Source organism: Camelus ferus, chromosome 17 (assembly GCF_009834535.1).
Source record: "Camelus ferus isolate YT-003-E chromosome 17, BCGSAC_Cfer_1.0, whole genome shotgun sequence".
NCBI classification, from domain to species: domain Eukaryota; kingdom Metazoa; phylum Chordata; class Mammalia; order Artiodactyla; family Camelidae; genus Camelus; species Camelus ferus.
This window is the reverse complement of record NC_045712.1, coordinates 30,602,246-30,627,225: the sequence shown is the minus strand read 5'-3', so window position 1 is coordinate 30,627,225 and position 24,980 is coordinate 30,602,246. Positions and strand designations below refer to the sequence as shown.

General features: G+C 47.0%; 1 protein-coding gene across 1 annotated transcript in view; it reads left to right on the top strand.

Annotated features, from left to right (window-relative positions):
- KBTBD12 (kelch repeat and BTB domain containing 12) overlaps positions 1–24,980 on the top strand; it is a 48,893-nt gene that overhangs the window by 5,803 nt on the left and 18,110 nt on the right. Inside the window, 4 exon segments of the mRNA XM_006180118.3 lie at positions 1,694–2,053; positions 2,055–2,875; positions 6,253–6,523; positions 8,585–8,735. Coding sequence (XP_006180180.2) covers positions 1,703–2,053; positions 2,055–2,875; positions 6,253–6,523; positions 8,585–8,735 — 1,594 coding nt within the window. The 5' untranslated portion in view covers positions 1,694–1,702.

Below are 24,980 nucleotides of genomic sequence, written 5' to 3'. Positions count from 1 at the left end.
GCATCTCGTTTGCTCCTCGCAGTGTCATCCCTTAGGAACGAAGGAGACTGAACTGCCTGTAGTGCGCTGGATTGAGCACTCCCACCTGGAAGCTGCTCTCGGTCTTCTCGCATTGTGGGTGCTGGTACCCATTGAGGGGTTCTTGTATACCGGTACAAATGAGAGAGAAACTTCTAAAACATTTCCTTAAAAGAAAGTTTTTAATCCTTTTTAGCTTGAAGTAACAGCTGTCATCCATAAAGCTGATTGATTTGTTTTTGTGTGAGGAGGTCTACACAATATGATTTAGGCTCATCATAGTGTGTTGTGAGAGAGTTCAGAAATGTAATGACCTCTTAGTCACCCGTAATAGGATCCTCTTTGTAAAACTCTAAAGCAAGTAAAAGCAAAAAGCAAAGGTTGACTTCTAACCCGCAAGCCCTTGCAAAGAAAGTCTGAAGCGTTTATTGAAATAAAGCTGAGCCATTAATGCCAGAAAACCCAGCAAGGAGGGTTTTATCTCTATTTCTAATATTGGCTGGTTGTCGTAATTCCACACACTTCAGCACAGCAATTTTTAGGTCTTAGAGTTGCCCTTACATAACTAAACTTTCCTGTCACTCTCAACATGTGTTCCCTACAATGAACTTGAATTCAACACTGAAAAAAATAGCCGTGTCTCACTGAGACGCATAAGATTTCTAATCCTTTACAGGATTACAGAAGCTTAGAAAACATATAACCTTTACAGCTGACAAGTTTTGCTTTCACAGTGTTGAAATGACCACCTCCTCTCCTTTCTCAGCTGCCATCAGTGCTTGTTCTTAACCGCATGCAACTTACAGCCACCTAGGACCTAGAGAGGGTGACAGGCTTGAGATCCCCTCCTTGCATTAAGGCTTCTGGCTCTGGGAATGTCCTTCTTTAAATCAAAACAGCTAATCAGCTTCCTTGAAACATCCTGTTCCCGGGGAAGGGAAAGCTGGGACAACCGTCTTAAGACTTCCAGTCAGACTAGTGCTTTTCCAGGCAAGAGGTGGCTCCGTCTCTGCCACCGTGAAACAGGGAACAGAGAGAAGCTGAGCACGGAGGGGGAGAGAGACGGGATGGCTTCTGCATCTTCTAAGTCGGGGAGGGTGCAGCCGTAAGCGTCCAGCACCGCGAGCCCCGCAGCAGCAGGCGTTGCGTTGTGCTTTCTAAAGCCCCGGTGTGAATTATCTGCCCCAGAGCGAAGTCGGAGCAGAATTTTAGTCGACTTTTCTTTCAGGCAGCCCACACGGCCCCTCTGTGATTCTGTGGATTGACCATTATAGCATCTGGGTGTGTTTTGGGGGAAGGTGCACACGGCCTTTTAGGTGACGTTGCATCTCCTCAGACAGAATGTCACCTAATGCCCCGATTCCTCCGCCCGCGGGTCAGCTGGACTTGGTAACTGGAGATGGGTTAATGCAAAAGGTGCCATCTTATCCTCCCCTCCTGATTCACCGCGGAGGGCAGGGCTCTCCAGCTGGTTAGGAAAATGTTAGTGGTTAATAATTCACTGCTTTTACAATCAACCATATTATTTTTAAATACCAAAATAGTTGTCTTAAAGCTAAACTACTCTGCTTGGAGTGAATATTTACTTATAAATGCTTCTTAGAACTCATGCTGCGGATTTAAATCACAGATAATTTTTTTCTTAGAAGAAAACTGCTGCTTTTCTTTCCCTCAGGAGTGTGACATGGCTTCTCCGTGCTTTGTGGGTCATCAGACGTGCAAACAGGCCGTCGGGAGCCAAGCTCCGTTTGCAGGAGACTCACTCAGAAACGCTGGGGAGGGTGCCATGGAGTGCAAGACCGAGGGAGAAGGAAAGCACCAACACAGCTTGAATTTGCTGAACACAGTTAAGAGCATGAGGGACCTGGCAGAAATGGTCGACGTTGTCCTCGTAGCGGAAGGGGAGAGGTTTCCTTGCCACAGACTGGTCCTGGCTGCGTTTAGTCCTTACTTCAAGGCGATGTTCACCTGTGGACTCGCCGAGTGTTCTCAGAGGGAGGTCGTGCTCTACGACACCACGGCGGAAAGTGTGTCAGGTGATACTAAGGTACATGTACGAGGCGGCTTTGGAGATCAGCAACGCCAATGTGCAGACTGTGGCGATGGCCGCCTATTTCATGCAGATGGAGGAGGTCTTCGGTGTGTGTCAGAAGTACATGATGGACCACATGGATGCCTCCAACTGTGTAGGCATCTACTATTTTGCAAAGCAGATCGGAGCTGAAGATTTAGCCGATCAGTCGAAGAAATATTTATATCAGCACTTTGCTGAGGTGAGCTTACACGAAGAGATACTAGACATTGAAGTGCACCAGTTTCTGACGCTTATCAAATCGGATGACCTGAACGTGTCCAGAGAGGAGGGCATTCTGGACTTAGTTCTGAGGTGGGTAAACCACGACCAGCAGCCACGCTCACCACATCTTGTGGAGCTTTTGAAGCAAGTTAGGCTGCAACTGATCAGTCCTTCTTTTTTAAGACAAGCCCTAAAAAGGAACACGATGCTTCTGTGTGATGCCGACTGCATTGACATCATTCAGAACGCGTTCAAAGCCATCAAGACCCCCCAGCAGCACTCACTCAACCTCCGCTATGGCATGGAGACAACCAGTCTTTTGCTTTGCATTGGCAACAACTCTTCAGGAATCAGGTCACGACGTAGGAGCTACGGGGACGCCAGTTTTTGCTACGATCCTGCCTCTCACAAGACCTACTTCATCTCGTCTCCCAAGTACGGGGAGGGGCTGGGCACCGTGTGTGCCGGCGTCGTCACGGAAAACAACACCATCATTGTGGCTGGAGAGGCAAGTGCCTCTAAACTCTCCAGACAGAAGAACAGGGGTGTTGAAATCTACAGGTTGGTGTCGAGCAACATACTTGTGAATGTTTTAATTGTCTTGCTTTGATGTTAGCAACAGCAGAAGAAAGCACCCCTGAAAGAGTGATCACACCTTAAATTACATGTATTACCCTGGAATCATGTATTTTGCATACATGTAAAAGTCACAATGAAGTCACCCACATTTTTTAATTATTTTTCTCTCCCTTTAATTGTTAAGAACATATAGTTGAATTTGCATTAGTTAAATGTATGTATTTTATGATTCCATTGTATATTTTCACTCTTAATTTTCATGATTTATTCCTGTGATATAACTGCTTTGTTCTTGAAGAGCCAGATATAACCTAACAACAAGTTAAGTTTATTAACACTGACTACTTTGAACTGACTGTTTTTAGTTCATGACTGAGAGTAATGAGTCATTTTTTTCTCACCCCAAATTACTAATTACCTGTTAGTTTTTATTCTGCACCACTGATTCCCATGGGGTGAGTGTTCGGAGCCTAAGAGTGCTTCCACCCTGGAGCTGTAAGGGGCAGGAGTGTCTGCTAAGGAGCGGTGTATCGTCTGCGTTTTGTCTGTGAGGACAGAGAGGTCTGCTCGCTGATATTCAGCAAGAACTCAGCTCCTGACTCCACCAGGTGACCAGACACACATGCACAGGAAGTCAGGCTCTCCCTCCACACCCTCCCCCCTGGGGCCCACGTACCGGGTTTGCACAGAGCTCTCAGTTCTTCTGGACGGTGAAGTGGGGAGAGAGAAGGAGCGAGCGGGCTGGTGTTCCCTGTCACCTGCCAGCATCCCCTGCTGCCTCTGTCACATTCACACGAGGAAGGCGTGTCCCATCTCGCCTAGTAGCGGCAGGGTGGGGACGCGAGCCCTGGACAGGGACTGGCCCTCTGCCCGCCGTGGCAGGTGACAGTGGTTCACTGAGTCGCAGAGCAGCCGCTCAGAGCTTCCAGGTACAGACCGTGGGGCCCTTCCAGGAAGGAGGCCTGGCTTTCCCGGGACAGTTCCCGTGGGTCCCCACCACTAGACTCCTACGTGTCCTCCCCGCCGTGGAGCCTCCCCTGCGCGCGCCCCTGGGTCTTTAGGTAGATCTTCTTCCTCATGATGGTTGTAAGTCCACGATTCTGCCATCAGAATTAATTTTTAACGAGCATCCAACCCTGGCAAAATGTCTGTTTTGATCCTCAAACGTCTCTCCTCTTAACTTTTCTTGGCCGCCTACTCCCCTTTCCTGTGGCAGGCGTGTACCCCACCCCCGTTTCCTTCTCATCCATCCTGAATCACGTGGGTTCCCATCACCAACGGGCTCTTCCACGCTGGCCAGAATTAGCGTCCGAGCATCCGTTCAAAGCCCTCCTCATTCCTCCAATAAGGAGATCACCAGGAAGGCAAGTAGAGAGGTCACCAGGAGCACTGCTTGGGGCTTAAACGAGCCCCCGGGCAGATGCCCGCGTTCTCTCGCAGAGGGCTGCCGAGTGTGTGAGAAATGATCCTGCCTCTTGTCCCGTTCACTTCCCCTCCGCCCTCTTCAGTCCCCTCCGCTCCTTTGCTTGTGGATTTCCACGCAGGTATATTTCTTCTGGACTTAAGAGAGGAAGCAGGCTAGTTCTCCAGTAGGCTGTTTCCTTCAAAAAGACACACCTCTCCAGCCCTCCAGCTCCCGCGCACGAACAGCGGGGGACACGTGGGGCCCTTGCTTAGACTGTCAGCCTCTGAACACTGGATGCCTTTGCCGCTGTTCTTTTCTGTTTTTAACGTCACATCCAAAATAACAAGTTTTACAGCTTTATCTGGGCATCTTCTCCCCCCATTTTCAATTCAAAATATGAAAACAAAAATCAGACTAGCAAGTTGCCCAGCAAACGTGTATTTCCCGACCTTCACGGGCTGTATGTTTCGTTCTTGGCCTGCTTCCTTAAACCATGTCTCAGAAAACCAAGCCCCATCTTTGAGCTCTGTTTCTATAATCACTGGCCTCGCTTTAGCACTGGCCTTACTGATAGACACCTAATCCTCCCTCTTCTGCTAAAATCCAGTACAATTAAACACAGTGGTGAAAATACGGCCCGCGACGCCGGGGACCCTGGTTTCCTACCCAGAATCTCATAGAGGACAGCTATCGTGAGGTCTGGTAAGTCTCCGCAGTCAGTCTGCGACAAGCCAGACTTCGCCGCAGGAAGGGGCACAGCCGTCCGACGCCCCTGCCGAGCCTGAAGGAGACGTTGTCCCTGGGGAAGCGTGTAAGCGCTGGCCTAGAACAACGGGGGGGGAAGCGCCTATCTGAGGCTTGACGCAAGACACACAGTCTGTTCTTAGAAGCTGTACCTGTATAGAGCGCACACAGTTTCCTCATTTGTTTCCAAACAGATCTTTTCTCTCTTATTTTCCACATTTTTCTGGCTTTTGTTTTTTCTTTGTTTTCGTTTTGAATTCCAAGTATGCCTTCTGAATTTTCTAGGACAGACGTAATTTCACATATTTTTTATCCCACTGTCCTCATAAGTACTTCTGTCCTCTTAGACTGTGTATTCCAGTCACGACCGGAGAAAACAGACTTACCAGGAGGCCAGGCGAAGAATCGCCACAGACTCCACACTCAGCGACTACGTAACGCCGGCCCCCACACACCCCACACGCCCGTCCACAGAGGCAGTTACTTAATGTGTGGGGTTCCAGGAGACACTGAAAGGCCAGAATTTATCCCAGTGTCCCTGCGAAGGCCCAAGACTCTTCTCAGACCCACAGAGTTACTCACGGTGGAAATGATTGAAATAACCATACCCAGTAGCCTAAAATAGATGTCAGATGCCCAGCGGGTTTTGATACACTCAGATGCCCTTGACTCGGTTCTAAGCCAGTTAAAACCACAAGAGCAAGCCTTAAAATTCTGTGTGCCCTACCTCATCCGTTAGAGATCTGAACTGAAATGTCTCCAGATTCTCAGCTCTAAAGCTGATTTCCTTAATGTAGTATTAAAGTGAGACTTCTGGTCCACAGATTAAGACTTTTTTTCTTATTTTTACTTATTTTCATATGGTAAAACTATAAATAATTTGCTCAAAGACTTTCCCATTTTTAATTTTCTTTCCCAGAATTAGGAAATGAAGGCTACTCCTGGATAATCTATACTTTTTCAATATATTATTTTTTCTAAAATTCTCTGGGTAGATGTGGTTGAATGTTTCCGTGCACATTATATTTTGTTCAGCGTTTCTTGCCCAAAGGAAGCTCAAACCTGTATCACTATTTTATATTAATATTTTTCCTCTCCAACTAGAAGAACCAAATCGCGTTGTTTTTAATTGGAAAAGAAACAAGTGTGTTTCTCTGGTAAGTTGTTTTCTCGTTAACTTTAACGCTGGCTTCTCTCTGTTAATCTACAGGTATCATGATAGAGGAAACCAATTTTGGGAGAAGTTGTGCACAACTGAATTTCGAGAGCTCTATGCCCTGGGCAGCGTCCACAATGACCTCTATGTTATCGGAGGACAGATGAAAATGAAAAATCAGTATCTCATTACAAACTGTGTTGATAAGTACTCTGTGAAGCAGGACAGCTGGAAAAGGGTGTCTCCCCTTCCTCTACAACTGGCGTGTCACGCTGCGGTCACGGTGAATGACAAACTTTATGTGATCGGAGGCTGGACCCCTCAGGTTAAGGAGTTCCCCACGCCCCTCACCGCACGGCTGTGCTGAGCTGGCTGCGCGCTGAGCACGCTGCAGTTGTTGAATACTAAGAGTGTGGCTTACATTTTGGTAATGCTTTTTACTTTACAGAATATTAAACTTGAGATTTTAAAGTGTCAAAGTAGTTCAGGAGAAGGACTTTTGAAGAGTGTTATTCGTAGACACGACCTCATCCCGTATTGGTGCTCTGTCCTTGTCCTTTGTAACCCTCCCCATTCCCGCTGCCCGTGAAAGGTGCCTCCGCTCCGGGCTGGTCTGTCAGGAGCCCCGGGCAGGGGCGGGGACGCTGCAGCCTCCTGCCAGTTCTGTCTGCTGTCGTGCGGCCTGAGGCAGGTAGCTCGGCTCTTCCACATTCAGGTTCTTGGTCTAAGCCGGAAACCAGAACCTCCTGTGACAGCACAGCCATTCCACCACAGCCGCTGTGAGGCTGAATGCTTCTGGTCTTCGCTGGGCACCCGCAGGTAGAGAAACCAGAGGCTGTACTGAGGCCCTGCAAAGGGAGGGGAGGCCGGCCTGGAAGGTCGGTGGAGCGTGACCACAGTGGCCCTTTCTTTCCTCTTCGGTGTCCCTCTCCATGCCTCGGGGCTTCCACAGCAGTGTCACTCCAGTGCCCCCTGCCCTGGCTGTCCAGTCTTTCTAATAAAGATTAATCTCACTAGCGCATTGTCTGTCCTCGTGACATCAAGAAATTTTATTTTTGCCTATATGATTCCTTGTTTCTCCAGATGTGCTTCATTATAAAATTGATGCTTTCTGCATTCACTTCATAAGCCTGGATTTTGCCTTTTATAGTATATCACACCTGTTTTAAACCCTTAAACTTCACATTGAATGCATTTTTAATTCATGCTATGTATCAAAAAAAGGCGTAGAGTTAATCACAGCTAGCAGCTGAAACCTGACAAACTATTTGTAATTAAGCTTTTCTCAGAACTAGTCATTACATAGTTAATTTTGCATAAATATTTTCCAAAGACAACTTAGAAGCTTTTCTTTGCTTTTCTTTCACTAAGTCAGAGATTAAATACTTAAATCAGAAGGAAAATTAAAACAATAAAGTCAGTATTTCCTAATTTATACCGTCTTTGAACACATGAGTATTTACTGCATAAGGAAAGCTTTCTCTAATCTGTACCTAAAAGAATACATTAAACTGCGAGATCGCCGGGGTTGTGCCTGCACCAGCGGGATCATAGCTCTGATACGGTCCATGTAGAGCAGCTAGCTAAAATTAATTGCGTGCAACTTTCGTAAGTATGGAAACTATTTCTGCTTTGAACACCTGCATCCAGAACATAAAACAAAAGACACTCAAGCATCTTTAGCTTGAAGTCATAAAACTTCCTGACACACCGCAGACAAAAAGTATTACTTCACCCAAAGTCTAGGATATATCTGTGTGTATTCAACTCCTATTGTCTCTAGTCATTAAAACATCTATATACACACAAAGAAAATAAATACATAAAAATAGCTGCAAATAATTTATGTTAGTCCATGCATCTTGAAAATTAAATTCAGACTGCTCCTATATCATGGTATAGAAATACTCTCATTACTGAAACACTAAGATGTTTCTGTAATTTTGTTCCATTTGGGTTAGAAAAATATAAGGAAAAATGCCTTATAAATTATTAAAATTAGGTTCTCACAGATATTATTTAAGTCCACCAATGTAAAGGTTGGTAAAATAAAATTATACTTTAAACACTGTTCAAAAAAGCTTGGCTTCCTTTTTAAGGCTTTGCAATGCTTCATTAAAAAAGAAAAATGCTGTATCGTCTCATCGCTACGATCACAGACTGTGTGCTGTAACCCACCCCTGAGCCCCATTATGACACAGCGTGCAGTCCCCTGACAGTGACAGCGCACCTGTAGCCCCAGGTCATGGGATGCGGTGTATCTGTGGGCAGGAGCCACGGCAGTTAACCTCTATTTGTCTCCTTGGCCGTCTGCTCTGATTAAGTGCGCTGGCAGGCTCGCAGCGCTAAGTGGTGTGCATCACAGTGGCTGTCATATTTCATACAGATGGACCTTCCTGATGAAGAGCCTGATCGATTAAGCAACAAAGTGCTGAAGTACGACCCCAGCCAAGATCAGTGGGCGGAGCGGGCACCCATGAAGTACGCGAAGTACCGATTCAGCACAGCGGTGGTCAACGGCGAGATCTACGTCCTGGGTAAGAAGCAGCGGGTCGCTAAGGGCGCAGCTGCTTTTCCTTTCTCAGCACTTTGCCTCCGTGGAAATGAAAGAGGGCGAGAGCCCCCTTCCTCCTGCAGCCCAGTTCAAACCCACCCAGACGCAGCCCCGATGTGCTTCTGTGTCTTATTTTCTAGAGCGCAGTCAGACACGATTAAAGGCCAGTGACTGATTAAAAGCAAAGGCATTTTTGTCAAACGCTCAAGTGGCGTGGGTGCAAGAGCGGCAGTGACACACCCTTCCAGGCCCACCAAGCGCCACACTGCGGAAGGGCAGCGAGCCTCTGGCCGCCTTCAGTGGATGAGACGCGGGCTCTCGCAGGGGAGGGAGCCAGCGTGCCGGAGAAGCGCCGGGGTCAGGCCGGCCCGCCTCAGGGCGCCCCACCCACCGCTTCCCCACGTCAAGTCACTTTTCATCTGAACGAGTGTTTTCTTAGCTCAGGAACGAACGTGTGTGGTCTGGTCCCAACCAGTAGGGACTGGGAGAGGCTGGATCGTTTCCACGGAAGAGGGTAAGAGCAGTTCGAGAGAGTCCCACACCTCCCCGGTCCTCCTCACCCCTTGTTTCTCCTCTTGCGTTGCGTCCTTTGCTCCTCTCCCTAACGTCACCCTCTGTCACTCACCTCCCCAGTCCCCATGAGTCCGGGAAGCACGAGGCTGAGGTGGGGGTGACTGGACTGGAACGTGGGAACTATGCCAGCTCTGTATTTCGTCCCATTGGCATCCACGGCCAACTGGCAAAAACATGGGGGGGCACACTGGGCACAAAGAGGTGGGGGGCACGGAACACAGGCTGAAAGAAAACCAAGCATTCCAGTAGGTTTTTTTTTTTTTAATTAATAGACTTAATTTTTTTAGAGCAGTTTCAGGCTCACAGCAGAATTGAGCAGAAAATACAGAGTTCGCACATAGCCCTCCCCACCTACACATATATCCTCCCCTGCCCTCAGCATCCCTCATCAGTGTGGCGTGTTTGGTACAATCAATGAACCAACATGGACACATTATTATCAACCAAAGTCCATAGTTTACATTAGGTTCACTCTTGCTGTTGTACATTCTACGGGTTTTGACAAATGCATAGTGACATGTAGCCACCACTGCAGTGTCATACAGAATAATTTCATTGCCCTAAAAATGCCCTGTGCTCCATCTGTTCATCCCTCCCTCCCTCCCTCCCTCTCCCCAAACCCCTGGGAACCACGATCTTTTTATTGTTTCTGTAGCTGTGCCAGTGGGTTTGTTTTTCTAACTAAAGGGAAGCCACTGTCTCCCAGCTGCCTGCACAACCCGAAGCAAATAACTGATGCGCTCAGATTTGATGGCTTTGTGACTTTAGTAGCAAGAACGTTATGCGACATATTTAAGACTGCCTCGGTTGTGGACTCCCTCGTCATTGCAGTTTAGTTTCCCCTGGATAGGCTCGTGGTACTTTCATCACAACCACGTGCTGCGTCACAGGCCTGTCAGAGATATGCCTGCGCTAGGTTAGACTGCCCAGGACAGAGGTAACACTCGACGAGCGAAGAGCTGACCTACCAACTGTACTGAGGCTGGATGTAGTCAGAGTGGGATGAAAGCAATGTGTCAACTGCAGCAAAATGAGATCCCCCCAATGGAGCCACAACTCGGCTAGAAGTGGAATAAAAGTGACATTTTGTCTTTTTTGGTAAATTTATGGGGACAGACACCTTAGAGTCACCCTCTGGAGCTCAGCACTTCATGGCATGAAGAATGTCCACTGCATGAATGGAAAGAAGTAGATTTTAAGGGACCTGTAAGATTTGATAAGTGGGACAGGGAAAAGAGTGTGCCGCCAGGAAGGAGGCAGTGGGAGGGCAGGGAAGAGCATGCAGGGGGAGGCGGAGCAGAGGTGTGGAGGGGACGGGGGTAAGGGCAGAGGAGGGGAGGAGAGTGAGTCGGGAGCCCAGCAGGAGCAGGGAGTCGTGGGACAGGGACCTAGGAGCCGGACGGCAAAGGCTGCTGGATGAAGAATTAAGAGAACACGGGCAAGCAGTGAGAAGCTACACAGAAACAACGCGATCAGAGAAAGTTCCGGGAAGACTGCTGGGGTGAGGACACAAAGCGCAGGTCAAAGGTGAGCAGACCCTGGAGGTGAGGAGACCGACTAGGAAGTCTTCCACAGCAGCGCAGAACTTCGTTTCTGGACATTCAGAACTGAGGACCAGAGTCACAGTCACTCAGATACATTCTACCAACTTGTAAGATTCAATCCAGGAGAGTCAAGTTTCCCAACCCTTGCTAATTGATTCCCAAATATAAGCTTTTAAAGGAAGTGAGGTTCGCTCGTTTAGGTGTTTTTGTAGTAGTCTTAGTTCAGATTTGATTGTTCATTGTAGGCATAACTGGAGTTTGGGCAAATGCACAGAACCCTAAAACCTCAGTGTCAGTGACTCACAGGTATCGTCCCGTCATCTGTTAAGTGTCTTAGCAAAAGCCCTGTCTGCTGTTGGGGGTCTGTATGTGCCCTGCTACGACTGAGGTCACTGCCAGGTAGTGTAACAATGAGCCGTCTCCCTAATACCTGTGACGGATTTACTTCCTGTCTCCTGGACAGTCTACAGGCTACCCCCAGAGAGCAGCTGCGGAAGTCTCCTTCTCCGTGCAGGAACAGCGGTAGGCCCTGACGCCACCATTTACTACCTCTATGCCCCTAGTCTCATAAAGCTTTTTTGGGGTACTGTTAAAATTGGAATACCTAGCCCTTGGAGATATGATTAAGTAAAACAATGTATGTTCAATCCCTCCAGTGTAAGTGTTCAGGTGTTATAACTACTGTTCCTTGAACCCCTTTATGTTGCAGACACTTTACTTAATTCTTTGCAAAAAGAATTTCATTTAACGGTCACAAAAAACTGACACAGTATTAACTCTCTTCTGAGATATCCAGACTGATCCTCCCACTGGAAATACCAAAAATGTTGGGTAAAACATATGTTTAAAATCTTCTGAAAGCTCCTAAAATCTGCTATGGCAGTAAAAATCTAGCAGGCCAAAAATCTAAGTGCAAGCAGACTTCTAGCTATGGAGGAGCAGAAAGGTAGGCATTCTCTCTCCAAAAAAGCAGCTATGAAGCCAGACAAATTTGTCAAAAAACATGCATGTCAGATCTCTGGACGTCAACCAAAGACAAGAAACTTAGAAGAGCTTAACTTCTCAAACTGCTGCACTGGAAGCAAGCCTCAGGCAGTCTGGGACATTCTGCTCCCCAGCCCAGTTCATCCTGCGCAGAGTCCTGCCAGGGAGGCTCATCTGCAGGCTGGCAGCTTGGTTGGCTGAAGGGGGCTGCCATGTTTGGGAGTGGAGCTTGGAAAACCAACACTTACAGTGGCAAACGGGAAAGCCTGCAGTCTTCCTAGCTCGATCTTTTAGTGGTGGTTGGGACAGCAGCAGATAAGAAAACTAGCCAGAAACTTAACAGGGATCAGCCAGGGAAGCCCTGGAACAAGAGCAGATTCGAAAGGTCAGAAGGAAGAATCAGGTGAACTGGACATAGGTCAACTGAAAATATATAATCTGAAGAAAAGACGGAGAAAACTGAAGGAAAATGAGCAGAGCCTCAGAGACACTGGAGTAACAGCAAGCCGACAAATACAGGCATAATGGGAATCCCGGAATGAGAAGAGGGAAAGGGCCAGGAGTTTCTTTTCAAATAAACAATGGTGAAGAACTCTCACACTTGACAGAAAAACATTAGTCTACAAATCCAAGAAGCTCATCAAACCCCAAGTAAGATAAATTCACAGAGATCCTCACCCAAGCACATCACAGACAAACTACTGAAAGAAAGAAAATTCTTAAAAGCAGCAAGAAAAAAATGTCATCATACAGAAGCGAGAAACTATATGCTCAGCTGGTGACCCACAGAAACAGTGGGGCAAAAAGTGCTGCAGGAAGAAACTCAGCCAAGATTCCATGTTCAGCAAAACTGTCCTTTGAAACAAAGACATTCCCTGATAAACAAAGACTGAGATAATTGTGACTAGCCGACTTAAAAGAAATACTACGGAAATACTAAAGAAATACGAAAAATCCTCCATCTAAAAAGGAAATATCAACTTGAATCCACAGGAAGAAATGAAGAGAAAGAAGAGCACTGAAAATGCTAAATGTAGGAAAATATAAAATGCCGTATGTTTTTCTTTTTTCTTCTCTTAATTTCTTAAGGGATACAAGAGCATATAAATGAATAATTATGGAACTATATTGTTGGGTTTATTACACATGTAGATACAGTATATATAACTATGTAAGAAAGTAGAGGGGAGGAAATTGAGATATGATGGAACAAATCTGCTGTAATTTAATGAAGTTAGCCAGTATTCACCTGAAGTAGATTGTGATAAAGTACCATCCATACTGGAATTTCTAGAGCAACTACTAAGAAAAAATTTTAAATAGTTTGAAAATCAAAAGAATTAAAATGGTACACTTGAAAATGTTAAACACAAAAGTCAGCAAAGGAGGAACAGAGAAACAAAGAAGATATGGAATGGAAACAAATAGCAAGACACAGATGTAAATCCAACCATATCAAAAATTATATTAAAAGGGAATAGACCAACATTTCTATCAAAAGGCTGAGATTTTTCAGACTGGATGAGAAAGAAGGACCAAGTATATGCTGTTTATAAGAGACACACTTTATATTCAGGTACACAGATAGGTTGAAAGTTTTAAAATTTTATAGAAAGAGATATACCATGTAAATAGTGACTCTAAGAGAACTGAAGGTGCTATATCATTATCAGATAAAACAGACTTTAAGACAAGAACTATTACTACAAAGAGAAATTTTATAATAATAAAATGGTCAATACAGCAGGAACATAAACCATTTATAAATGTATCACACCCAACAACAGAGACCTAAAATACATTAGGCAAAAACTGAATGAGAGAGATAGATGACCACCACTGGACATCTCTATCCCACTATCAATAATCGATAAAATAACCAGACTGAAAATCAGCAGTTATAGAAATCTTGAATAGCATTATTAACCAACTTTACCCACCTGATATTTATAGTATACACATATAAACAACAGTAAAATACACAAGCTTTTCGGATGCATATGGAACATTCTCCAGGTTAAATCATATGCTAGGCCATTAAACAAGTCTCAATAAATTTTAAAAATAGAAGTTATTCAAAGCATTTTTTTTTTACTACAACAGGATTAAATTATAAGTCAATAACAGGAACAAATTTTTAGGCAATCCTCAAATATACGGAAATTAAACAACACTCTTCTAAATAACCTTTGGGTCAAAAAAAAATCACAAAGGAAATAAAATATTTTGAACTGAATGAAAACTACAGATCACTATCCCTCATGACCATATATATACAAAAATTCTTAAGAAACAGTGACCAAACCAAGTCTAGCAACATAAAAATGACTATATACCATCCAAAAAATCCTTAAGAAACAATAAACAAACTGAATCCAGCAACATCAAACATTAGTATATACCATGACCAAATTCCTTTATCCCAGGAATGCAGGAATGCAAGGTTGGTTTAATATCAAAAACTCAATTAATATAATACACATATTAATAAAGAACAAAAACCAAACGATCACTTCATAGATGTACAAAAAGCATTTGACAAAACCCAACCCCAATTTATGATGAAAATTCTCAGTGAATTAGGAATAGAAGGGAACTTCCTCAACTTGTTAAAAAGGTATCTATGAAAAGCCCGCAGCTAACATGATACTTAGTGATGAAAGACAGATCTTTCTTCCGAACAGCAGGAACAACAGACAGATGTCTGTTCTTGCTACTCCTGTTAACATTGAAACAGAGGTTCTAGCCAGTGCAACAAGGCGATAAAAAGAAACTAAGCCATACAGACTGGAAAGAAAGAATTTAATAGTATGTATTCACAAATCATGTAATCCTATGTGTAGAAAATCCTAAGGAAGCTACAAGAAAGAAAGAGGGGGGAGGGGAAGGGGGAAGAGGAAGAGGGGAAGGAAAGAAAGAGAAAGAGAAAAAGAAACAAAGAAAAGAAGGAAAAAGGAAAGAAAAGAAAGAAAGGAAGAGACTAGAGCTAATAACTAATTTTAGATAAAGTCATAGGATACAAAATCAGTATATAAAAATTAATTGTATTTCTATGTACTAGCAATGAACATTCCAAAAATAAAACTGAGAAAATAATCCATTCCCCAAATGCTCAGTATTGCTAATTATTAGAGAAAAGCAAATCAAAACTCAATGAGGAATCACCTCACACCAGTCAGAATGGTATCATTCAAAAGTCCACAAACAATAAATGCTGGAGAGGGTGTGGAGAACAGGGAACCTTCGTACACTGTTGGTGGGAATGTAGTTTGGTGTAGCCATTATGGAAAATAGTATGGAGATACTTTAAAAAACTGAAAATAGACTTACCCTATGATCCAACAATCCCACCCTAGTGTTCATACAGCACTATGTACAACAGCCAAGACATGGAAGCAACCTAAATGTCCATCAACAGATGACTGGATAAAGAAGCTGTGGTATATATATACAATGGAATACTTCTCAGCCATAAAAAAGAGTAAAATAATGCCATTTGCAGCAACATGGATGGACCTGGAGATCATCATTCTAAGTGAAGTAAGCCAGAAAGAGAAAGAAAAATACCATATGATATCACTTAATATATATAGAATCTTTTAAAATGACTCAAATGAACTTATTTACAAAACAGAGACGGACTCAGAGACATAGAAAACAAACTTCTGGTTAACCAGGGGGAAAGGGGATGGGGAGGGATAAACTGGCAGTTTGGGATTAGCAGATATGCACTACGAGATGTAAGACAGATAAACAGCAAGGTACTACTGTAGAGCACAAGGAACTATATTCAGTATCTTGTAATAACCTACAATGGAAAAGAATATGAAAAGAAATATATATACAAACACATATGACTGACTCACTATGCTGTATACCAGAAATTAACACAACATTGTAGAGTGACTATACTTCAGTTTAAAAAAAGAAAAAGGAACTAAAGGGTACTCAGGTGTAAACCTAAATGTGCGAAAAAGAAGGTGAAAGAAGCAACTTTCGTTATTTTAGTAACAAGCCCCTTTCCACCACACCTGAGTCTATGTTAAAGAAGAGACTTTTGGAAAGCCCCTAAGGAAGGGGGCTGGGTGCCAGGGGAGGTTGGGAATTTCCAGCTCCACCCCCTGACCCCCAGGGAAGGGAGAGGAGCTGGAGGTTGGTTAATCACCAGAGATTGATGATTCGATCACTCATGCCTGTGTAAAGGCAGAAAACCCCTGATCTGAGGGGTCTGGAGAGCTTCCCGGTTGGCGAACCCAGGGAGGTGCTGGCAGGGGGGCACAGAAGCTCTGGTGCCCCTCCCCTAGACCTTGCCCTGTTCCTGAGTTGTATCCTTTTATAATAAACTGGTGATCTAGTCAGCAAAAAAAAAAAAAAAAAAAAGGAAAAAGGAAATAATCCATTCCTAGTAAGATCAAAATGAGCAGGATGTGTATGAACAAATTCAGCCCCAAAAGTGTGAGAGTCATACACAGAAAACTACAAAAGACTCCCAAGAGGACCAAAGATGATAAAGATGATACAAATAGAGATGTATTCCTTGCTTATGGATTTGAAGACTCAATATTGTTAAGACACCAATCTTCCCTAAATCGACCTATAGATTCAACACGACCCTTGTACCATCCCAGCACTGTTTCTGAAGTTGGCAAGCTGGTCCCAGAATTAAGTGTAAATGCAGCGAACCTAGAATAGCCAAAACAATTTTGAAAAAGAAGGAAGTTTGAGGGCTTATTTAGCCCATTTTAAAAACCCAGAGCTGCAGAAATCGAGGTATGGTGGTGCTGGCCTAAGGACAAGCATGTGTATCGATGGAACAGAGCTAGAGTTCAGAAATAAATGTTCACATTTTTACTCCGTTGATCTTTGACAATGTGTCGAGGCAGTTCAGTGGGGAAAGATGAACTTTTCAACAAATGTGCCAAGACAATTAGATATTTCTATGTAGACAAGTTAGTTTCGCCCACTACCTTACACCATAGCAAAAAAAAGGAACAACGCTGTATTGTGCACTTAAAGTTTTGTCAAGAGGGTAGATCTCATGTTAAGTTTTTCTACGGCAATGAAATACTATTTTAAAAAATTAAAATTACAAAGCATGCTATTGATCCAAGAATGATGTAAAGGGGTGGGGAAAACACATATTGAGAGAAGAAAATGTGATATAGAAAATCAGAATTATTCTATTGAAGGAAGTGGGGAAGAAGCGGGTAGCAGGAGCCCGGGCTAACGGGGAGAAGAAACATCACAAGACGTGAGCAGAAACAGTTACCAGGAATGTTTGGAAATGAGGAAAGTTCTCAGAACTGAAGGGAGAAATAATGCAGTGGAAAGTAAGGCTTTTCAAGTAACAGATGAAATTCAGTTGAGTAACACTGGTGCCCGACAGACTGACAACTTCCACTGGAGAGATGGTAGCTCCTCGTCACACTGTAATTTGGTTCAGCAAATACCGCTGGGCCTGTGACGTGTCAGACCCCAGGCTGGACGCTGAGGACCAGACACGAGACACACACGCTGTGCCCAGGGGATGCTCACAACCCAGGACGAGCTACAGACAGGTAACTGTGCGCGTGTTAAGTGCACGCCTGTGGGAGCACAGCGGACGTCGGCTCACTCACTGCACAGGCAGGAATTAGTCAAATGAAGAAAAGGGAGAAAGATACACTTGGCACCGGGAGCAACGTGAGTGCAAACATGGCAGAGAAAGATTAGGCTGAGTTACTTTAATGCTTTAATATCTCACTTCACAAGTGAATCGTGAGGCAGCCTGTTTCTCAGTTAAATGCAGGAGTGGTTAGCTGGTCAGAGACCTTTCACTGGGCCAAGCGGGCTGACGGTATGCAGGAGTCTGTTTGGGGCTAGTGCTGTTACAAAGTGGGAGGCGTGTTGTCAGCCGTAGAAGTGAGGCTGGCGTTCGCTGCAAGGCAGAGGAGTCAGCAGAAGGGCTGCCTGCCGCTCTTCAGGGGGAGCCCCGTCTGACGGACTGTTCCGGGGCCTGTTCACTGAAGTGGGTTAATGAATCAGCTGGTTGATCAGGCTGGAAACCAGCTCTGGTTGGCTTGTGACCATGGCTGTAGTACAAACCGTCTTTTCCCAGGCGTGTGGGCCTTCTACAGATCCTCGCTCTCCCCTTCCGGCCTTCTACCGGGCAGAGCAGTAGGAGAGGCCACCAGGGCGGTCCAGATGCCCTCCACGGGTGTTGGGCCTTCTTGAAGACAGGATTTGATCCGTGGGCCCGATGTTCAGTTTGCGTGCTGACCCACAGGAGTTCATCCTGCTCTTGCCATTTGTTGGAACACTTGCTAGGACAGCGGCCACGCGGATTTAAGGCTCCGGACAAACAGTCGAGCTGCGCAGTGCACAGGTGTGACGCCGCGCCACGGCGAGGGGCTGGAGGGCTCTCCGCAGGCACGGTCTAGGCCCCCCCAGGTCTGACCGTGAGAAAAGCCTCAGCAGCTGCCTGAGTGCTGGTCTCCTTGAGAGTCAGCCTGGCTTTTCTTCTTGCGTGGATGGCGGCTGCTCTGCCTGACCCGTGGGGTTAACCCAGGCGCAGACGGAGGCGTCAGCGGCGGCGCAGGCCCCACTCGGTCAGCAGTAGGACATCCAAGCCTGTGCTAATTTCCACAACTGCTTGTGCAAAGGAATTTTAACTGGTTGGCTCATGATTTTCTACATCAGCCAAGGCTGGGAACAAGTTTTTGAGGCTCCCGTGAGGTGAAGGCACCTGTGGGTGGTATTCTGGCCTCAGGATTTGACGCCACCAGTGTTGGTCTTACCCCTTCAGACCCTTTGTTGGTGGACGCAGCCCTGGAGGGTACTGGAGAGGCAGACTTGCCTGGGCTAACCAGCAGACTGACAGGACAGCGGGTCCCAGCCCTGGACCGGCCCCCAGGCCCCCCAGAGCCTGGCTCCCACATGGGGAAGAAGAACCTGGGGGCTGCATCAGAGATGTGACCAGCCTCCCGGGAGCTGCAGGTCGACTGTCTCTAAGGGCTCACGGTAGGACGCCACTATTACATCTCAGGAAGGTTTCCATTCCCTTGTCTCAGTGCGAGGACATTTTTCTCTTTTTTGTATTATGTCATTATTGGTAACATGAGTGTAACCTGTCTCTGTCTGTATGATACTGGATTTATGGCAAACTAGCAAGGGTTGTTATTAGTCAGATGTCGGATGGTTTTTCCTGGAAGTCTATGAATTTCCTTCTTCATGTAAAAATACAGACAAGGATATGCTTGGACAGTTTGCTTAGTGACTCTGTTGTTCATGCAGTTACATCTGTATTTTACCAGCTTCACCACTCTATGACTGGCTCTTCTGTGGCAGAATTCCTGGAAAACCTAAAATAATTTAACTAGTCTCCATGAGCCTTATGAGTAAAGTGATATCCTTATTAAAAACCCAGGTGTTTAAAACGGGCTGATTTCCATTTTGACTTTTTTCTGAGGGCTTTCTGAGGCAGCCTGTTCTCGGGAAGAGCAGGAGAGAGGGTCTGTGTCTTAACGCCAGAACCCTGTGAAACCCTTGCGGGGAGACAGAATGGAAGGGCGCTGCTTAAGGCCATGCATTATTAAGATGCTTCATTTTTTAAGAAAAGTCTTTTGTCATTTGTACTAACTCCAAGACATAGTTAAGCTACTTTAATCCAGAATACATTCTAATGTTCTAAAAAGTTGTTCTTTAAAAAGGCAGTCCAAAAGTTTTAGGTTAATATATCCTATTGCTATGAGAAAATGTTAACTCCTTGTCCTCAAGGCTTTCAATCCTACTTTTACAAATAATGAAGTAGAAAACGAATTACATGCAGAGTCTGAAAGGTAAAGTTTTGAGAAACATAGAACCTTCTGGGCTTCACCTCATTAAAACCTTATTGTGACTTCTTGGTGATGCTCTGTTATAAAACCTGATTTAAATAGGACACCAGGGGTTCTGATTGAAAAAAGTTTTTGTGAGACAAACTAACAAGCATTTTAGATCTCACAGTATTAGTTACGCTTTTGAATATATGATGCTTGCTTCTGAAATGACAATGTGCAGTCATAAATACACTTTGCATTCCCATCAAGTGTTTTTAAAAAGTCAAGCTGAATTCAGAGTCACTTTAGCTCAATGGGTCAGGTGAAGTCAAACACTGAAGTAAGCAACAGAGTCTATTTGTGGAAACGCTGAGACCTTTCACTGACTGCCCCCGGGCCTCTGCAGCCTCACCCTCCGGCCCCTTCCCTCCGCACCGCCCCTCCCCTCCAGCCTCAGGGTCACCCGGAGCACCTCCCCCTCCCCTCTGCTGTGACCGCCTCCCTCTGCCGGGCTGGCTGGGCGGCCTCAGGCACCGTCTCCCCGCCTGCTGCTCCGCCCTGCCCGTTGCCCTCCCACTTCCCACACTGGCGAGGGCAGAGACCCCGCCTCATTCACGGCTGTGTCCCTCCTACAGGCCAGCCCAGGGCCTCCCTGTGTTGACAGAGGCTCACAGCCCTCAGTTTACTGAACTTTCTCTATCCTGTCTTCCATCAGGCAAAAAGCCTCAAACCTCACCAGTTACAGGTGCTGTGCAGAACTGTTTAAAGGAGGGACCTCCCACTTCCCTGGGGGGCCAGGTAACAGGAAGCCCCCCCAGCAGTCGGGCGTCGCTCCCCCAGCAGACCCCCTGTGCCCGCTCAGTGGGCCGAGGGCCACTGAGGGTGACGAAGGGGGTCACGCGGAAGGTTCCGGTTACCTTATCTCTGCAGTAAGCGCACCGCAGAGATCACCATAGAGGGGAACTGTTTTACCACGTAGAGGACCAAGTTTCACTGTGGTTAAGACTCTGCCTTTTTCTTTTGATAAAATTCTAAGCAGTTTTTTTAATGTAAGTGTTTCTCAAGTTACCCAGGTTGTTCACTAAAATGGCCGATTCCTGGCCCTCATCCTCTGCAAATTCTGAGCTGGCAGGTGTGACCTGGGACCCCGGGATCTGACTTGCGGGGAGCACCAGGCAGCTGGGGTGTGAATCACCACAGGGCTGCACTCGGAGGAAGGCAGGCACTGGGAGGAAAGGAGAGGTGAGATGGTGCTAACGGAGGCTTCATATGCTCAGAATGCCCGGCGCAGGCACACAGGCTGGGCCTGGGATGTGATGGATGAGGCAGGGTGTCCCTGGACAGCACGTGTCCTCCAGGACGACAGGGCGGTCACCGGTCAGAGCGCTGGCGCCCACGGGTCATCAGAGCAGGCGGTCAGGCATGTTAGAGCGTCCGGGGCACAGGCTCACACTTGAGGACGTCCTGCGGCACAAGGGGCCCAGTGGGCTTTCACAGTGGCCAGAGGTCAGACGGGGTGGCCTCCTGCCTCCTTTATTCTGACTTGGATGCAGATTCAGCAGCTGCAGTGGCTTTGAACTACTGCCAATGGCTCACCGTGTTTCTGCTGTCAGGGCATGAAATGCGGGATTTTAAGCTTGATTATCTGGCCCCCTGGGTGGGGAACCCAGGAATAAGTCTTCTACGAGACCAAAGTTTGCCTCTGGCTCCCAAGTCACGATTTAGTCTTAATTTTTATCATTGACATCCTGCAAATTCACAGAGAGTTGGCAGCGCCACATTTCATGATGACACTTGGTGAGAAATTGCGCTTTATCGGATGTATACTTACAATGCTGTATTATGATGGTTTCACGTTTGCCTTTGCTTTCCCAGTCGACCGTCTTATGGCCAAAAGAAATCTTAACCTCGTTCGTCCCAACATCTGATACAACCGTGAGTGGACATCCAAAGTACACTTACAGAGTGCTTAAAATTAACCAGGAGTTTCAAGTAGCTTTGATGCTGAAATCAGAGAATGTTCAGAAGCGACTAGAGTGTGAAAGCCCCGGGTGGACAGAGATGAGAGTTTTGTTGCAAGCAGGTGAGAAATGTCTTAGGAGGAGCTGCCTGGGCCTCTGACTTGCTGTTTATGTTCCAGAAACGCACAAGGTTACACGGCCGACGCACTGAGCAACTACGCACTCTGTGCTTTGCTTTTATGAAAAGAGGTAAATTGCTAAAAGCCACACCAATAGCAGGAACTTGTTCGACAGAGCAAACCTTAGGCATGTCCCCAGGCGGTCTATGTCTGCAGCCTGCCGTGAAGACACACGTGCTGCTACTCCAGAGTCCGCAGGAAACGTTGCAGATACCACCTCTTCAACTCACTGACACAGGGAATAATGTAGTATGTGTTTTAAAACATCAAAAAGAGTTGAAATGGAAAATGTTTGATGCTTTGAAGAGGAAAATATCAATTATTTAAAAATCCTGTCATTTTGAGTAAAATATATTATCTTCAATTAGTTTATCCTGATTCACATATGTGATCTTTTTTTTTAAATCACTCCTTTCCTTTACCAGCTCTTGGGTTAATGTGGAAATGACCACAAATGATCACTTTCTGTAAATTATTTTACTTACACACAAGATAAATATGCCAAAGACTTATTTTTCTATAGTAGTTATTCAACAAACATTGCCAAGCCTCCTTGGAAGAAAGGCACTGTGCTTGGCACCTCGGGGAACAGAACGATGCACACTTTGCCTTCAAGGACTTAGATCTTGCGTGTCTACATTTTCAAGCTGTGGAACAGATCTGATTAATGGTCCTTTGTCGGGCCACTTCAGACGTGGCCTGTGTCCTGTCAGGGTAGGTCCAGCCCAGCCTCCGGGGCGTCAGTGGCTGTCTGGGCAGTGGACCTGGGGGAGGAGGAGCCCACGCGACAATCCCTCTCGGGGTCTGGGCTGAGAGGCCTCCACCTTAGGAAGAGAATGTTTATAATCTGGCAGGAAGCGCGTTTGCAGCTCTTTGGACTCAGGGCACAGTCTGGAAACCTGGTCATCGCTCTTTCCTCTGACAGGAGAGCGTAAGAAGGGAGCAAGATACCCAGGATGAGGGCGAGGAGCTGATCCACTCACGCACTCAGCTGAGGCTCTATTTCTTGACTGCCCGCACCGGGTGGGACGCGCTGGGCACGCGGATGTGAGTTAGACACTCCTCTGCCCTCCGGTGGCTTCCAGCCTGGCCCACGGGGAGACACGTAAAGGCAAACAGGAGCAGCGCGCCCACAGGGCTCTTGATGTCTGTTCAGAGGACAGTGCAAGACCAAGGGAGGGGACAGCCACGGGCAGACACACGAGGCTTTCTCGAGGGGTGACTCTGAGCTGAGCCTTGAAAGAGGAGAGGGAGTTTGTCCAGTTGAGGAGAGGCCAGTCCTGGGCAGAGACCAGCCCAACAGAGGCCCAGAGACAAACCTCACTGTCTGCGGGCTGTTGTGGCTGAGCGGGGCATAAGGAAAGTGGCAGGTCGTCAGGGTTTGGAAAGACCCGAGACATCTGAGCAGGGCCCGAGGACAGAGCCGGGCGATGAGGAGACGTAGAGGGGCTGCGTCAGGGAGGACAGAGTGACGCTCATCCAGGCTGCAGTCATGGGCTGAGCTTGCTTCCACCCACTGTCCCAGGCTCTCCCCGTGTCCCCACTTGTGGGCTCTGGACCTGCTGGGACCCGCAGGACAGGCTGGGAGGGAGGGACAGGGGAGGAAGGAGGAAAGGATGGGCCCGTGGCTTGAAAGAAGTGACAGGTGAGGCCCAATGCTGAGTAGGGAAAGGAGGCCCGGGGTGATTCAGGATCAGTTGCAGGTGGGACAGCAAGTCTGTAACTGACGCTTTTTTGGCACCCAAGGCTCAGTGCCAGAACTTTCTATTCAGCTGTCTGCGTTTCCACTTGGAAATTATAAGACTTTCTAAACACATGATTTTCCCTCTGAGATCAAGCAAAGTCCAGCTCTAACAAATGGAGTTCGGGCCTTCCCTTCCAGCTCTTTTATTTCATTTTCTGGTAATCTGTTTTGAGGAGCAAACAAAATGGGGACAGACGATTGTTGTCTTAGCCCGGAGAAAACAGACTGGCAAAGGCAGGGGAGGCTGGCAGGTGAAGGGCCTGGGCCCCGCCAGCCCCGTTCTGTGAGCCCAGCATGCAGCCCAGCCTCGAACTACCCGGCACTTTGTAACAGGCGGGGAGCCTGTTTCCCACTCGGCCCGAAGGACGTTTTTCTGGAAACACTCCAGACAGAGCTCTGGTTAGACTAGGAATGGACAAGAAGTAGGTTCACGTTTCCCCGGCTTCAGGCTCCACATCCGGAGCCCCCGCCCGAGTGCAGGGGGAGACCTGGGAGCCGGCGACCCGGCGGGAATGAGTTGCGAGCATCACATCGGCTGTTCCACGCCTGAGTCAGAAAGCCGCCCCACCCAGCTGCCAGCGGGGGCGGGGGGGGGGTGCAAATCCTTTTCTATCTTTTCTGCCATCACCCGCCCGACAGCTCCTCCTCCTCTGGTTCAGCGTGTTGGGGATCCTTGCTCCCCTCGAAGGCGGAGGGAGGCTCCGCTCACTTCTCAGCCCTTTGGCCTCTGGCCATCTCTATCCAACCTCAGAGACACTCGACCCTGCAGTCAGTAATCCTCCAATCACAGAGCAAAGGACTAAACTGAGAGCAAGCAAACATAAGGTTTCGGCCAGGTCAGGAGACACGGGTTTACTCACACGACACACCGGGACATCACCCAGCACCCACCCCGTGCCGCCCATGTTGTTTCCGTGGAGCAGAGGAGGAGTACAAGGAGGTGTTCCCATCGTGGGACTTGGGAACAGGACACAGCAGACGTGTCCTCACCCTCCTCCTCCTTTACGCAGTCACCTAATAATTTATCTGCAACAATTTATGAAATTGGAATTACTATCCAAAACTTATAGATGAGAAAATTGAGACAGGGAAATTACATTGACCAAAGTTGTCCATCGAGGAAGTGGTGACACAGGGTCTATTTCCAAAAGCTCCCATGCGTTTTCCACGGCCACGGGAACAAGCAATAGTGAATGTATTTACTAAAGCTTGTTGAGTCGATGCAAGCAGTGCGGGCTTGTCAGAGCTGCTCCAGAACCGCCCTCCCCTTTCGGCCTGCCCCCTGAAGGGAGCCCGAAGGCACAGGGACCTCAGGACCCAGCCCCGCCGTATTCTAGGCACCGCGCGGCGCCAGTCCTTGGGGGGTGGCAGAGAAGGACCACGCCCCCTGCCCTCAGCCAGCTGCCTGCCAGGCTGTGTGTGGGGAGATGCGTCCTCCCACGGCCCG